Consider the following 16,281-nt stretch of genomic DNA (forward strand, 5'->3'; position numbering starts at 1 on the left):
GCGCGGACGGCTCGGGGCTCTCTCGGCGCTTCACCGGCCCTGCCGCGCCCCCGGCCCGCGCGCACCCCGCCGTGCATCCAGCGGCCCCCCGCGCCGGGCCGCCGCCGTCGCCGCCGCTGGGCGAGCTGGAGCGGGAGCCGGAGCAGGCGCCGGGTGGGCCGGGGGCGCGGGTCAGGGCGGCGGCGCGGGCCGCGGGCGGGAGCCAGGCTGGGTCCGCGGTGACCGAGCCGCTCGGGCGATGCCCGCGGGGACGCCGCCGGCCGCCGGAGTGAGGTGAGACGCGGCGGGGACGCGCTCCCACTGCGCGCCCGGGACCATCTCAACTTAGGCGCCATGGGCTTGGAGCCCTTTGGGCACCCGCCGCCCCTCGCCTGGGTGATGGGGGTGGGGCCGCCAGCCCTTGCGGGAGGGCGGGGGCGGACGAGGGCGGGGGGCGCATTTGTCTCTAATAAGGAAAGACAAAGACATCCCGGCGGCCGCGGCTGTTCCCGCAGCTCCGCTCCGCCCGAGGCGGGGCTGGGGCGTCGTTACGGGGCCCGGGTCACCGCCTGCCCTCCCTCCGCAGGTGCTGCTCGCCGCCACCATGACCGAGGGCTCGCTGGCCGCCAACGAGGTCCGGGTGCCCCTGGGCGCGTCGCCCCCGAGCCCTGCAGCGGCGGTGGGGGCGTCCCCGGAGAGCTCTGGGGCGCCAGGGCGCGAGGCGGAGCGGGGGTCCAGGCCTAGCGCCTCGCCCCCCGAGAGCCCGGCAGCAGAGCGGGGCGCGGAGCTGGGCGCCGAGGAAGAGCAGCCTGTCCCGTATCCGGCGCTGGCGGCGACGGTCTTCTTCTGCCTCGGGCAGACCACGCGGCCGCGCAGCTGGTGCCTCCGACTGGTCTGTAACCCATATCCTTCCCGGGCTGGCGGGGCACGGGGGTCTGGAACGCGGGATCCCTTCCGTGTGCGCCCTCGTGCGCCCTGGATCGTTGGACTGGGTGCGGGTCTGGCGCGCAGGGGCGCAGGTCAGGGGCGCGAGAGCATTGCTCTTCCGAAAGAGATGGCCAGTTTTGGGTGGGAGTGGGGAGACTCTAACGATTAACACGGGGTGTCACGATTCAGAGCCAACTCAGAACAGGAGAGGGTGGAAGAAGTGGAGGCTTGGAGAGGTTGTAACTCCTGTGCCCCACTGATGGAGGCCAGGACGGGAATCCCTCTTCTGGGCTTTCTAAACTTCCGGACTGAGGCGGGACCCTCCTTGGCGAGGGGGAGTCCAGAGGGGCAGGAGTAAGGGAGCAAAGTTTTCCACCTGCGCCTTGAGAGCTTCTGAGCGCCCGAGAGACCCGTGGGGGCTGTGCGCGGTGTAGGGCTCGTGGCCGCTTCTCCGCGGAGAGAGGCGGTGACGTTGGTTGAGAACTCGATTTTCCAGGCTGAACTCAGTGCCGGGGCTGATTTAAGTCATGCGCAGCTGGGTTTGGGGGCAGGGAGGCAACTAGCACTGCGTGCTGGGAACCCCTTCTCCCTAGTTCCTTTCCTGGCCCAAGAAGTGGCAGGGGCACAGCCTTTAGAAGAAGGTTCCAGAACAGGGTTGAGGTGGGCCAGAGGCAATTCCTGGGATACCGATAGGCGTCTGGTGGCCTCCAGCTGATGGCCTTTAAGGACTGACTCTGAAAAGGGCCTTGCGTTGTGCCTAGTGCCACTGGTTTTCTCCGGGGGCCTGTGGAACTGGTCCCCAGGGTGGCTGGCAGTGGGTGCTCGGCTTCCTGCCACTGGCTGCGGGTGGGTGGCCTGCCTGCCTGGGGAGAGGGTTGACAGGGTGCTCATAAACTTTATCTGTCAGAGTCAAGGAGACAGAGGCAAGATGAGCAATGTGTGTATATGTTTCCTACCTTGTGTGTTTAACTGTATAAATATTAAATACAAAAGAGGAATCTGTACCAAAAAAAGTAATAAAACCAGTGTTTCTTTTCTCAAATCCAAACACTGGTGAGTTGGGTTTGTTCCTGCGTGTGAAGGAGACTGTGGTGGTTGGAGGGACAGAGGCTGTGACCTGGGTCGGGCCTGCCTCAGAGCAGCTTCCAGTCCTGCCTTTGTCTTGTGCACCAGGAGGTGGTGTATGGGTAGGTGTCCCCTGTGCTGGAGTGGAGCTGAGCTTACAGGGAAGCCGTAGGTCTCAGCTCTACAGAGCCCAGGTTGAAGGTAATGTGGCCGGAAGGTGGCATGACTGGGTGTGGTGGGGGCAACCATGTAGTGTTGCCAGCCCTGGGATGGGACAGAGGCCGGCCCAGGCCAGTGACCCTGTTGATCATTTCCAGGCATGTGCCGACCAGCTAGGGGAGAGAGCCTTGGCCCCACTGCCCCGTCCCCTTGCAACTGAGGGTCCGACACTGGTTCTGGGCTGGTTGTGTCCCTGAGGACTTCTGGTGAGGCTGTTTGCATTGCTGTGTGCAGGGAAGGTGGGGGCGGGGTGCTCATGCAGGTGGAGTGTGCTCTCAAGGGCCCAGGGCTGTGGGGCTGGCAGAGGCTCGGGGCTCTGTCCCTGGGCTCCTTCCTGATCTGGGGAGGAGGATGCCCTTATGGACCCAAGAGGTACTTGGGCCTCGCTGGCTTCCCAAAGCGGGCTGGAAGGTGCCAGGGAGCTCAGCCTGTCCCTGCAGGTGGGCCTCTGGCAGCATCCCTGCTGGCGCTGCTGTGCCACTCACCCTCCTTGCCATGGGTACCTAAGAGCAGTTTGACTCCCCCACCCCGAACCCTGGTGATGCAGAGTATCTGTAGCCCAAGGGGCGTCACAAGAGGAGCCCGCTCCCGGGATTGTTCTATTCTGGGTCCCATGGGAGCCCTGCGCTTTGGGTAGGGGAGGTCATCAGGGCCCCAGCCACATGGGGACTGGTGTGAGCTCTAGCAGATGCCAGGCCCCTGCATCGGGGTGTGCATCCAGGCTTTAGGGAGATCCTAAAATAAGCTGGCACGCCTGGACAGGTGGGGGTATCAGTTACTCGGGGAAGCCCGTGTGGGCTGAGGCTTTCCTCGGCTCTTCAGATTCCTGGGAGTTGGGAGGGGATAGCTTTGTAAGAGGCAGGGGGAGCCACGGGCAGTTGGTGTGGCTGAGTAACGAGAGGCAGTCTCGTGCTGGAGGGACCTTGGACTCCTGGTGCAGGAGGTATTGGCAGGACCCTTCCTCCTCCCTGTGGAGAGTAAACTCAGACGGAAGGTAATCTGATTTGCTCAGGAACCCACACTCCATGAAGCAGCTTGCAGCTCCCTGGCTGGTGCTCCCAGCGGATGCCCACTAGCCTGAGCTGGGCTTCGATTGACGGTTGAAATGCATGGAAGGACCTTCTCTCTGTTCCAAACCTTTCCAGAACCCCCAGATGGATGACCCCGGCACAAGCACTTGTGTTCTTGTCTTGCCTTGAGGGCGGCTGCTGTCCGTGGCAGAGGAGCTTGAGGACGGTCCTCGTCCTTATTGATTTATTTTGCTCTTCAAAAATACAACAGTGTTGGAACTTCTGGGTGAACACTGTTTCTCCTACACGGCTTATTTATAGACGAAGGTGGGTGGGACCCGTGTGTTGTAGCCCGCTCAGCTGGGTTATGTTCTGCCCCAGGCTCCTGACTTCAGCCCGCCTGCCTTGCAGCTGCTGGTATCCCAGTGCCTGGCAGACGGGGCCTCCCAGGGTTGCGCAGAGCCTGGGAAGGGGACCTGTTTAAGCAACTGAGGTGGGTTGCTGGTGTGCAGGGCTGGAGGTGGCCAGCGGGCAGTTGGGTGAGGGGTTGGCCAGATCCTTTAGGAGAATCCCTTTTAGGAGGTATTCCCAGGGCCAAGCACCAAACTCCCCTGTCACTGGCCTCTGAGGGTATGAAGGACGCCCCAAGGTCATTGCCAGCTGAAGGGCAGAGCTGGGTTGAGCCTAGCCTGTCTCGGAAGCCCTGTGTTTGGCATGTCCTTGGCTGGATGGTCTTAAGTTCTTACAACATCTTTTCAAAATCGATGCTTTCTGCTGTCTGTTGCTCCACAGTGGCTGCCAGGGTCCCGGGCAGACTCGTGGGGTGTGGGTGTCCCATTGAGGATGTGTGGACACCAGGCTGGAGAAAGCCTATCCCCTTTCTGTTCTCCTCTGCGATCTGAGCTCAGAACTGTGCCTTCAGGATATCCATTCTGGTTCTCGGGGCTGCTTTGGTCACTGGAGCTGTCCAGGACCCCTGGACCTGAGCTCTGAGCCCAGGAGTGTGGGCTCTGCTTCTGGAATGTGCCTGTCCCTCACTAGCCTCCTTCATGGGCTTTCAGGTCCCAGGCCCAGGGGCCTGCTCCTTCCCTGAGCCCTGTCCCCCTCCTTGGCACCTCATTCTGACCTTTGATTCCCTAGATTTTCACATCAGTCCTGTAGGGCAGCTTCTCACATCTCCGCTCACGTCCAGTAGGCTGGGCACAGGCTCTATCACAGTGGAAGGCCGCCGCCTCTGGGTAGGAGCAGGGGGTGTGAAGGCAGAGGCGCTTGGTGTCGGCACTGTGCCTGCCCTAGGCCTGGGCCCTGTGCTGAGGACAGGCCTCCCCGCAGGCCCTGGAGGCCATACGCGGCCATGGCACACTCCAGGCTCTCTTTAGACAGACCACACACCTGAAACACTGGTCAGCAGCTTGCAGCTGGCCTTATAGAGCCAGGTGGGGGCCGGGGGCTGTGGTTCATGGAGCTCACAGGCTGTGCCTGGGTGGGCAGGACGTTTCCCACCTGGGGCTCATCTCGGGGTGGGGGAGGGCAGCCCCACCCTCCTCAGGGATCCAGGTGAGGCAGGGCAGACAGCGTGTGGGGGTCTTGTGGGAGCTGGTGGCTCTCCCCTCCCAGGACTGTTGGAGGAGGCCCCAGGTAGGCATCTCCTGGGCAGGGGACCTCTGGACTCCTCTTGGAGAGTCCTTCACCTCATGCCTTTGTGACATCTCTTCACTAGGATGGGCAAGATGGCAGCGAGGCCACGCAAGCCCTGCAGGGGGCCTGCCACATTGCAGTTGGTCCTCAGCTCCCATGGGGAGGACAACGCAACGAAGCTGAAGCCAGAGCAGGCTGGGCACTGGTCGGGACCGTCCGCCTCTAGGGTGGCGGGTGCATCCTTGGTGCTTTTCGAAAGGATCTGCCATGCACCTGCTGTGTGAGCTGGGGGTGGACTGGCCACTCTTGCCCTGCTGGCTACAGCTCCCAGCCTGTGCTGCTGGGCACCTTGTGCCGGTGGCCCCAGGTTTCACCTCTGGTGACACTGGCGGCTCTCACTCGACCTTGTTCCTGCCTGTTGCTAATCACCCCTGGCACTGTGGAATCCACGGCTCCTTTCTGTTGGCCTCAGGGTGGACCGAGTCCTTGAACCCAATTGTCAGCCACATTGGCGCTGTGGCAGCCCACCCCCTGGACCTCGCACATACCTCTCCAACAGTCCCTGAGAGGTCTCGTGTGTCCTTGTGAGGGACATGGAACAGTGAGAGGGCTCCTGTGAGCACTGGGTCTTGGTGACCACCCAGCAGAGGTCTCCTGGCCAGGCCCCTGGTGTTCCCCCACAGCACCTACACAGAACTCCACGGCCCATAGCCTCTTGTTCACGTGGGGCCCTTGGGAGAAAGGGGTGGATCAGACAGGAGGCCAGGGGGCAAGGGGCTGGGGAGGCTCCATCCACTGCATGGACACTGGCAGAACAGGAGTGTCTAGAAGCAGGAAGGGCACCTGCTGTGGCCCTGAGGCACTTGGGGTGTGGCCAAAGGCTGTAGGGCAGGTGGGCTAGGGGAGGCTGTCCCTGTGTGGGGGTGGGCACAGGCAGGCAGATGGCCTGAACTTGGCCCTGCTCTCTGAACTCCAGGGCTGTGGACAGCAAGTCAGAAGTCAGGGGCCGGTCCTCAGGCTTATCAAGGATAGGCAGAGATGGCAGGGCGGCTGGAGGCACCATGTGGGCAGAGGCTGGGAGGTGGGGAGGTGCTGGTGCCCCCACACCTTTGAGGCCAGGCGGACCCCATGGAATGCCCAAGCTCTGTTCTGGCTAGGGAGGGACTGTGGCAGGCTCTGGGCTCCTCCCCGGCCCAGTTGAGAGCTCGGTGGTCTGGGTGCTCCCCTTGCCGCCCCGCGCAGTGGGCCGGGTTGGGCTCTGGAGCTGGCGCAAGGCCCGCTCAGGGTCGGGATGTGAAGGAATGCGGGGGATGGACCAGCCTGTCAAACACTCACTTGAATCCAGAGCAGCCCAGCCGGGCGCCAAGTCTAAACCTTGGCCCTGAACAGTCAAGGTCAGGCGCGATCCGTTACCTCTGTTTATGCAGATGTCGGCTCTGGCTGTGCTGAGCCGCTCACAGGACTGGAGGCTCGAGGCCACGGCCGGACTCGAACAGCCCTCCTCCTCCTCCAGGCGAGTGGGTGTGACGTGCTCTCCTCCTCGCAAAGGTTAATTTTGGCACAGGTTGGTGCTACTCAAGCCACTGGAGCTCGGGTTGCTTTTGCAGACGAGACTAAAGACTGACCGCCTGTTCTGGGCAGAAAGGGTGAAGTCGGCCGACTGCCCCAGGCCCTGGGTCCAGACGCGAGCCCAGACAAGATGCAGTCCGGGGGGCAGGGACACAGAGGAAAGGAGCCCGGCTGGCTCTCGGCCCCCTGCCCAGCTCAAGAGAGTTGGCAGCAATCTTGGGCATGGTCCCCAGAGTTCTCTGTCCGCCCGGGGCGACAGATGGGCTTGTGAGCTGCCTGCCGTTCTGCTCAGGGGGCCACTTTGAATGGACTTGAGGGGTGTGGTACCCCTGGGCTGGTGTCTCCGGCCCCCAGCCCTCTTGGGCTCTGGTGGGGGCGGGGTGCTGGTGGTGTCGTCAGAGCCCGGAGGGATGATTAGAGAATGTGCTGAATCAGAGCACGCTGTGTGGGGGTGCCAGGCCTCTCCCCTTGCTGCCGCCTCAACACCTGGGGGTCAGTGGGCAGAGGGAGCCCTGGTGCGGGGTCACCCCACGCTCCTGGCCCAGTGTGGCATCCATCTTGGTTCTGGAGGCTCTCAGGGCCCCCGGGGCACCCCTGAGCAGCCCCAGCCCAGGTCGGGAGCTGGGCTGGCGATCCCTGTGCCCATTAGGTGGGGGCTGCCCTGGGGGTGTGGGCTCCCTTTTGGCATGCCTGGCCTGTGCAGCCTTGCTCACGGATGGAGGTCCAGGCCAGGGCTGGCCCATTCCCTTTCATTTGCGTGGTCTTGCAGGAGTGGAGCTGAGTCCTCATGGGGAGCTTTAGCTGTCCAGCACAGTGGTCATGGATGCCCGCCCAGCACTGGTGTGAGCCTCCCGTGAGGACTGGGGTGGCCGAGGGCCAGGAGCCAGGCTGAGCCCCGAAGCTGTTCCTGTGCGTGGGCGCAGCTCTGCACCTGGCCCTGTGTGAACACTGTGCCACACTGTGCCCTGACCCTGGCACCACGCTGGCTATACTGGGCAGGCATGGTGGCCGGCCTGGTCACTCTGCCTTCCCTCTGGAGCTCCCTCTGCCGGCTCCACTCCCCCACCCCGGCTGGGCTCCAGTGAGGTCAGAGTGCTGTGCGCTGAGGACAGTGACCCGGGGATGGGTGGTCCCTCCGGGTTGCAGAGGTCCCCATTGGGTGCTGGCCTCTGCTCACACTCCTGTCCTTTCTCTGACCCCTTCTCCCCTTGCCTGGCACCTGCACCTGGGGGGGCATCATGACCCCCCCAAGGGGCATCATTTTACTGGTGAGGACTGGGCACACCCCAGTGCTTACCAGGGGATGGTGGCTTCGTGCCTCTGGAAGTCAGTGGGTTCACCGTGCAGGGCTGGGGCCTCCAGGGGTCCTAAGTCTCGGCTGCTGGCCGGTGGCCAGCCGCTCCCTCCAGCCTGCCTGGGTGGCAGCGCCACGGGAACCTTGGTTTGCACCTTGTCACTGCAGCGTCTTTCTTGGTCATTGAGAGAGGGGGACCTGGGGCCAGCTGCAGTCCAGGGGAATGGCTGTTGAGCTGGTCCTGCCACGTGTGGCCAGTACAGTGTGTGGCCACTGGGGCCCTGGCTGGCTGATGGGGCACAGACCTCAGCCCTGACCCAGCCCTGAACAGCACCTGTGGTCTGCATGGGGGATACCCCGAGGCTCCGTGTCAAGTGAGGTTGGGCTGTTCTCCCAAAGGTAACAGGGCCTGGGGGATGAGCAGACCAGTGACCCGAGGGGCAAGAGTGGCCTTGTGCCTCCCCCTGGGGTCCCACTGTGTCCAGAGGCTGGAGCCTCTTGGGTCACCACACAGAAACTGAACAGGTCACCTCTGGCTGCCATCTTCACACCTGTGAAAGGGGCCTGCAGCCTGCTAGGCCTGTGGCCATGCAGAGGGTGGACTCTGGGTCTCCCTCGTGTAGCCACAATGTAGGTTGCTGAGCCAGGCTGGACACTGGCCTCCTTCAAACTTTGTGACCATCTAGGACCTCAGGATGTGACCATTTGTAAATGGGGTCTATGTTGATGTCACCAAGCTAAGCTGTGGATGTTCTGGGTCATGGTGGCCCTAGATACAGTGACAGGCCTCCTCATGAGAAGAGTCACAAGACAGTGGTTGACAGTAGCCACAGAGATGGCAGCAGTGCAGCCACAGGCCACGGCACACCAAGGACTGCCACTGACACCAGAGAGGCCAGGGCCAGCCTCCCTGGAGGCTCAGGAGGAGCCTGGACCATGGACTCAGGCCCTCCAGCAGTGAGTTCTGCTGGGTGAAGCTCCCATCCTCGCGTGCTTGGTCATAGCTGCCCGGGGACACTGACCCCTATGCTGTGCCCACCCAGGGAGGCTGTGAGCAGGGGTGCCCCTGTGTAAGTCCTTCCCTAGTGTTGTCCACAGGCACACCTTGCCCTCTCCAGGGCAGATGGGAGGTTCAGGCTGGAGGCTGTTGGGCTCGCTGATGGGAGTCAGCCCTCTGGGTGAATCATGATTAGATCAGATGTGCTGCCTTGGGCTCTGAGGCAAGGACAGGGCCGCTGGGTGGAAGGGAGGAACACTGTGACATGGGTCATTCTGAGAGCCTGGTCAGCAGGAGGCCCACAGCAGCCAGCGTTTCCCTGCCTGGTCGGAGGCCCGTCTGGCTGTTCTGCTGGCACCTGGGGTGGGGTCGCGAGGCCTCAAGGGCAGGCATCCACCAAAGCCAGCCTTGAGGATGGCCTTCATGAGTGTCACTGGGCTGGCCTCCCCACTTGGCCCCTGAGGTGTCCTCCCGGAGTCTGGGGCCCTCACTGGAGCACACCTGGGCCATTGCACTGCCTCTGGGGGCACAGGCTGCGGCTCAGCCTTCCTCTTGCCAGCCGAGCCTGCTCACTTTTCTCTGGGTGCCCCACGTGGCTTCAGAGGCATTGGAAGTGTCAGGCTCCAGCTGCTGCCCGTGCCCAGAGGACAAGGACACCCCCTTAGTGTCCATGGAGAAGGGTCCTGGCCACAGTCAGCCTGAGAAGAGACAGCTTAAGTCTGAAGCTGTCCCAGCCCACCCTTGGGCCCAGCTCAGGAGACCCTTGGGGTCTCATGGCCCTCAAGTTCCTCCTGGTGTCTGCAGGCTAACTGGCAGTGCCCCATGGGTGCCCATTCCTGCAGTCACCACAGAGGTGTCCTGGCTCCTGCCTGTCTGGTCCTTCTGGGATGTCTGACCCTTGAGATCACCGAGTGTCCCTGGGCTTTTTGCCCATTTGTCTGTCCTGTGCTCTGGGCAGATGAGGCAGCCTGCAACCTGCGAGTTGAGGCCCAGCCTGCCCTTGGGAGGACCCTGCGTGCAGCCTTTCTCAGTGGGGCCTGGGGGGTCAGGGCTTGGGAGAGGGACGCAGGAGTGTCGGACACTTCTCAGGGCTGTGCTGCTCTTTACTCAGGAGGGTGGCTCTGTCTGGCCTGGGCTGCACACAGCCTGGCCACCACAGACAGGAAGTTTGTGTCCCAGAAATGGCCACCACCTGTCCAGAAGGTGCCGAGCCGGCAAAGTCTGCCCAGGGTCCACACGGCACTGTCCCTGCCGTGTCCCTTTGTCTTTGGGAGCAGACAGTCCAGCGATGGCTGCCGTCTGATGAGTCAGCCTGCATTAGTGCCTCATTGAAATGGATGGACTCTCCTTGGGCTGCAGGGCACCGGGCGTCTCCCACTCTGACTACGGCCCCTGGCTGTCCTGGAGTTTGTCTGAATGCTCCACCAACTGGCGTGGCGCAGGGCTCAGCCTAGATGGGGCCTGTGACTGTCACCACTGCTGCCAGGTCGCGACCCTCCACCCCGTGACCCTCCACTGCTCAGTATCTTTGGTTTGGTGCGGAAGCAAGAGGCTGTGTCCGGGCTGGGGCACCATGTGCCGTCTCCTGGGCTCCTAGGCCCCCTGTCCCCCTGGACGCTGATGAGGGCCCATGGATGCCATCTGTGGTGTGACACACCAGGGCCCATTGCCAGAGGAAACCCAGGGTGCCTCCGATGTCAGGAGTTTGCAGTAAACAAAGAAGGTTCCGGGGTCAGGTGGCCTATCAGCCCTGAGTGAAGACGTTTTCATCTGAATTCCAGGTTTAGCCAGGGGACCTTTTTGTCTGTCCCGTGAATTGGGCAGCCCTACTGCAGGCACCATGGCCATGGTCGGGTCCTTTCTGGTGTGGGCACAGGCTGGCGGCGGTCCCCACCCTCTTCCTGTGGGTGTGTGTTGGGCTGGCCCTCAGGACCCTGGAGTCTGGCAGGAGGGTACAGCCTGGGTGCCTGGGTGCCTGCTTGTTTGGGGCTCTGCAGCCTCTGCCTGAGGCAGCCAGGATGCACTGTGGGCAATGTGGTGGCCCTGCCCGCCCAGCCTCGCTCTGCATCTCGAGTGGAGTGCCTTCCTGCCCCTCAGGTGGACACCCCCCGCCAAGCCCTGCCCCCCAGGTCCTGAACGCAGGCCTGGACTGGCCACGTCCTCCCTGCCCCTCCCTCTGAGGGACCTCGGGGAAGCAAGGCAGGAGCCAGAGCCAGGCACCCTGGGGCACGCCCCCCATGTTCTTGTGTCCTCGGGGACCCTGTCTGACTCCCTTTCATGAGGCCGGTGCCTGAGTCCCACAGAGAGGCCTCAGGGAATCTGATTAGTGAATCTGGGTTTCATGGGCCTGGACAGGGCTGCTCGGGGCTGGTGGAGGCCATCTGAGGCCTGGTGTCCAGAGGAGGCACGGGGTGCGCCCACCCACCCCCCGTGCGGGTTCCTGACAGTGGGTGGGATCGCAGTGCAGCCAGTTGCTCGTGTGGCAGATGCATATCCCCACGTTCCTGCCATCAGTGTGGCAGGCGGGGCTCCTGATCATTGGGCCAGTGGGGACATCCCTCAGCTGGCTGATCCCAGGGTCATGTGGTTGCGTCAAGGTTCTGTGATGGAAAGGATGCCCAGATGATGGCAGTGCCCTGGCCAGAGTGAGGAGGGGACCACGGAGTCCTCCCTGGTGCATCATGTGGAGACAGAGCTGCTGTCCAGGAACCTACCCCACTGTTAGCCAAGCACTTCGGTCCGGAGGAACATTCTGGAAGCCCGACGCAGTGTCACGAGAACAGCTTGCCGGGTGGGCCTGGGGACAGTGGCTCACCAGCAGCAGGCTTAGGACAGTGGTTTCCAGGTTTCAGAAGCTGGCCCTCAGCTCAGGCCACCTTCTTCCTCCACGTCCCACAGCCTTGCATTTCTTGGTCGGCCGAAGAATCTGGGTCACTGAGTGGTGGGGAGGAGACCGACTGGCTGAAGGATTCTCCAGGGCGGGCGCAGGGTCGGGCTGGGGCCTTGTCCCAGTGAGGCCTGCTTCAGCTCTGGTGGGGGCCGAGCGGAGCTGGCACAGAGGGCGCCAGGGCACCCCGCACCAGATGTTGGCTGGGGCTCAGGGAGGCCCCAGCCGGGCAGCCTTCCTCCCCTGCCTCTCCAGGCTGTCACCAGTGCGGGGTCTCATCCTGAGCCTGCGTGGCGGGCTGAGCTCTGCCTCTTCACGGCCCCCACAGCTGACTGAGCCCCCAGTTCGTCCTCCCCTCTGCACCTGCCCCCGCAGCGTGTCTTCCTTCCGGAAGTTTAGGCTGGAAGTGGGCCCCCTCCCTCCACTGTGAGGGAGCTGCTGTGGCGTGCCCCCTGCGTGGGCGGGTCTGTGGCTCCTGATGGGGACGTCGGCTGCTGCCTCTCGTCCGGCGGGCAGGCTGAGAACAAGACTGTTTTGTCTTCTAATTAGGAATTGCTGGGTTGCGTGTGCTGCCGTGGGGGCAGGGGACGTGCCCTGTGTGAGTGCATTGTGTGGGCTGAGCCTGGAGGTCCCCTGTCTCTCACTTTCTCATTGGTGGCAGGGACTGTGGTCCAAGGGGCCTTGGGATTGGGGACGCTTCCTGCCCTGCAAGGAGGTTTGGGGACCTGGTGAGGGTCATGAGCATCCTGAGCTTGCTGGCTGTGTCCCTGAGACGTCTCGTGCCTGCCGTCCCTCGCCCCAGAAGCACCCTGGTGCTGGGGTGCATTCGTGTTCAAAGCAGAAGACAGGAGAGCCTGGCCCAGGGGCCTGTGACAGCACCTGGCTGGGAGACCCCTGGCTCAGTGGAGGTCGCTTCCAGCTCACAGGGTCCAGAGCCAGGCCGTCCGACTGGCTCTGCCTGTGGCTCTTCCCTCCGGCAGCTGTAGCGCACACTGCTCCGGGATCACCGTCCGCAGGCACATGTGGCCGTGATGCGAAGGGGACCGGTGCCACGGGCGGTCTAACCGGACTGGACGGTAGTTGCCTCTGCCTTCGCCTACTCTGGGCAGTCCTCTTGCCGAGGTCCTGCCCGTGCCCTCTGCGTCGCTCTCCCTGAGCATTGTGCCGAGGCTCACCCGTGTGCTGGCAGGCGTTGGTGTCCCTGTGGACGCCCCCGTGCGTGTGGAGCGCTCTGTCCTCCGCTGAGGGTGCTCGGGCTGTTCGTACGGGTGTGCCAGGGGAGGGGGCGCGTGGGTCTCCTCGGAACCCCGAGGCCAGTTCCCTGGCAGGTACCGGGAGCAGAACTGCCGTGCCGTGCAGGAGTGGCTCATCTGGGGAGCTGCCAACCTGTTTCCCAGAGTGCCCACTTGGGCCTGGGGCACCTCGAGCCGGGTTCTGCCACGCCAGCTGGGTGAGCGAGACCACCCCTCTTTGCAGACACTTCGTGGTGTCTCCAGGGTGGCAGCCCCTGTCTGTGGCTCTAGAAGAGGGGCTTAGATGTGGCCTGCTGGGTTCAAGGCCATCTTGGTGGGCAGGAGCTGACTGGCTGCCCCCCTGTCTGGGAATCCCTGCCCTGTCCCACAGGTGTGGGGGACAGGTGACGGTGCCCCAGGCACTGGCAGAGGGGGACGCCTGGGCTGTGGGTAGGAGTAGCTGGCGTGTGTGCGCGCTTGATATCCGTCAGTTCTCTGGAGAATTTCAACACCCACACTTGGAATAAAAAAAAATTATTAATGAGCTTGGCGCGGTTGCTATGGGAACCTGTTGCTAATGAATCTCTGGGGTTTCCTCTTACCTTTGTGGAGCAGAGAAGGCCGGAGCTGCTCCCGACCATGACATGTTTCCCACTAATGGGGTTGCTGTGGCAACGACTGTCACTAATCCCCAGTCGGCTCCGGTTTACCAGCCTGGCCCTGGGAGCCCGCCGCCTGGGTTACATAAAGCCATTTAGTGAGTTCAAGGCTGCACCCGGTCCCTCCCGGCTCGCTGGGATGCCCCCCACTGCTCCATGGCCGTATGTGGGGTCCTCCAGATTCAGAGCACAGAGGTGGCATCTCTGGGGTTTGCTGAGAGTGGGCTGTGGAGGCTGGGTCATAACTTGGCCAGTAAGCACCCCCAGGGAGTAGGTGAACTGCCCCTGTAAGCCAGCATGGGAGCTGGGACCTAAGGCTGGGCTCTCTGAGGCCACACGCATGTCTGCAGCCACCACCCACCAAATGCCACTCCTGGCTGTCCCTGGCTGGCTGCTGAGCTGACAGGGTCCTGCAGGCCTTGGGTGGGGAGAAAGGTTGACCTGGTGCCTCAGTACTGCTGCCTACCGGGTGTGCGTGGAGTTGGCTGGGGCTGGGGTCTGTGCTCTGGAGAACCCCTTGCCTCTTCTGAGTGAGCCTGCTTGTAGCCAGGTCTTGGGGCGATCCTGAGGGCACGGGCTCCATGCTCAGCAGACCCTGAAACCTGAGTGGGGACAGTGGGCGGTGGAAGGACCAGCCGGACCAGCCCACCTAGAGCACTGCAGCCCACACCAGGAGGCGCAGCCTGGTGGCTTTGTCTTCCCCTGACCCAGGGCTGAGGGCAGAGACTGCCCTCACCCATACTAGCATGACCTTGGGGCATTATAGCGATTAACCCGTGGGTTTCCCAGAGAGGCACTCACAAGAGACTGACCCAGATGCTGGGCAGCTGCAGGCAGGTCTCTCCAGGCCTGTTTGTTCGTCTGAGGCCTGGTTTTTGGAGGGTTGAGGAAGAGTTGTGTGTGGAGAGGGCCTGGCACCCCTGCTCCAGGCTGAGAAGATAGGCCTGTGTCCACACACAGCCTGGACTCTTGTTTGCTTGCTCTGCTCAGACACACCCAGGAGCTCCAACCTGCCAGAAATCACGTATGATTCCTTTGCTCAAGGACCACCTTTGGCTCCCCACTGCCCACCATAGCCATCCCTGAAGCCCTTTGCAGACCTGTTCTGGCTGTTCCCAAAGAGGCCCTATGCCTCAGTCACCCCTCCCACTTGCTCAGGCTCCCTCAGGTACCCTGAGCAGGTCCTTGGCTCACGATGAGGCATCCTCTTGGCCCCAGGCATCTGCCCTGCACCCGTTGCCAATCCTGGTAAGTCACTGCAGGCTGGGAGGTCTCCAAGGCTCCTGGCCCAGGACCCACTGTGGCTACCCCCACCAATGGCCTGGGCTCCCTAGTGGTCTCCAACCACTTAGGCTGCAAGGAGCCCAGCCTGGGGCTGCTGCCCTCCCTCTGGGGCCACATGGGCAGGACCCTGCCTAGTTCCCGGGCTCTTGGGGCTTCCCTGCCCTGGAGAGCAGGGAGCCCCAGCCGCCTCTTGGAGCTTGGTGGGAGGTAGGCAGGACAGGCTGACTGCCTCTGACCGCACCCGCCCTGTGGGGCTAGGATAGCCCTACCCAGCCTGCTCCTCCTGGCCTGTCCATGATCACAGGGTGAGCTAGCCATGTCCACACAGGGCTTCGTACAGATGGAGCCTGGTCCCCAACAAGGAGGGCACAGGTGTCCTTGGTCACCATGCTGCAGATCACGTTGGAGAGCTCAGGTCTCACAGGGTGTTTTCCGCGTGTTTGAAACACAGCCTGCCGGATGGTTGGGATTGCGGGATGTTTTAATTCCTAATTTAGACTGTTTATGTGCAGAGCTGGAGTCCCGGGGGAAAGAGACAGTGTGGGCTGAGCCCCCGCTGCCCCTCCCGGGTGCCTCCCTCCTGGCCTGTGCTTCCAGCTGCCTGGTGGGTGCAGGGTCGGTGCAGGGCTGTGCTAGGGGGCGACCTGGTCCCTGAGCCCAGGAGCTTCACACAGCCCTGTGGGCCCACTGGGCACTGCCCACCCCCAGTTCCTGCTGCAGAGATCTCTGTGAAGAGAAGCCTTCCCTCCATGCCTTCCACCAGTTTCTCTGGGATGGGAACCTGATGTCATGCCACTAGGCTGGCCAGGCGTCCCCACCAGCCAGGCTCCCTGGGGCGGGGCCAGGGTGCGGGAGGACTGAGGAATCTGCGGCGTCCCTGGGCAGGCTCAGCTGTCGGCTGGCTTTGGGGTTTGGAAAGAGGCAGGGAAGCAGGATGAGGGGGAGGGGGCCCCTCCATGAGTGCTAATGGCTGCCTGAGGATCAATGTGGACTCCCCAACTTTAACTAGAAAATATATTTCTTTCTTCCACAAGTAAGGTCTAGTTGAGTCCTGGGCTGGCTTCCTGGTTGCCATGTCAACCGAGTTGGTGTGTCCCCTGTGCCCCTTCCTCTGGGAGGGGAGCCGACCTGGGGTTGGGGCCACCTGGACTATTTGGAGGGAGGGACCTTCCTCTGCGGGGCCTAGGGTCTGATCTCTACGAGGAGGACACAACAGGGTCTGGTCCCAGTCCCTGCCGGTGGGGCTGGCACTCTTCAGTGGCTTATGGTCCTCAGCTGGGCTCTCCTGTGCTCTGTGGCTGACTGCTGCCTGGCGTGCCCCAACCTGACCTGGGTGGCACCCAGGAGCCAGGCTGGGGACCACAGCCTGGCTGTCCCCAGCAGCCCCTCCCACCTGCTGCCTTCTGCCTGATCTGCTCCTGTTGAAGCAACTTCATATATATATATATATATTTTTTTTTTTTTTTTTTTTTTTTTTTTTTTTTTTGGTCAGTGGACCTTTATTTTATTTATATGCGGTGC

The 16,281-nt window shown here is 62.6% G+C and overlaps 1 protein-coding gene across 5 annotated transcripts in view; it reads left to right on the forward strand.

Moving 5' to 3' along the window:
• The window catches only part of CACNA1H (calcium voltage-gated channel subunit alpha1 H), a 52,805-nt gene continuing 36,524 nt past the window's right edge, over positions 1–16,281 (forward strand). For all 5 annotated transcript variants that reach the window (XM_079121874.1, XM_079121876.1, XM_079121877.1 and 2 more), the window contains exons 1-2: positions 1–273; positions 566–881. In XM_079121874.1, coding sequence (XP_078978000.1) covers positions 584–881 — 298 coding nt within the window. In that variant the 5' untranslated portion in view covers positions 1–273; positions 566–583. The remainder of the gene's footprint in view (positions 274–565; positions 882–16,281) is intronic.

The sequence above is a fragment of the Sciurus vulgaris genome, assembly GCF_902686455.1.
Source record: "Sciurus vulgaris genome assembly, chromosome: 18".
Classification (NCBI taxonomy): domain Eukaryota; kingdom Metazoa; phylum Chordata; class Mammalia; order Rodentia; family Sciuridae; genus Sciurus; species Sciurus vulgaris.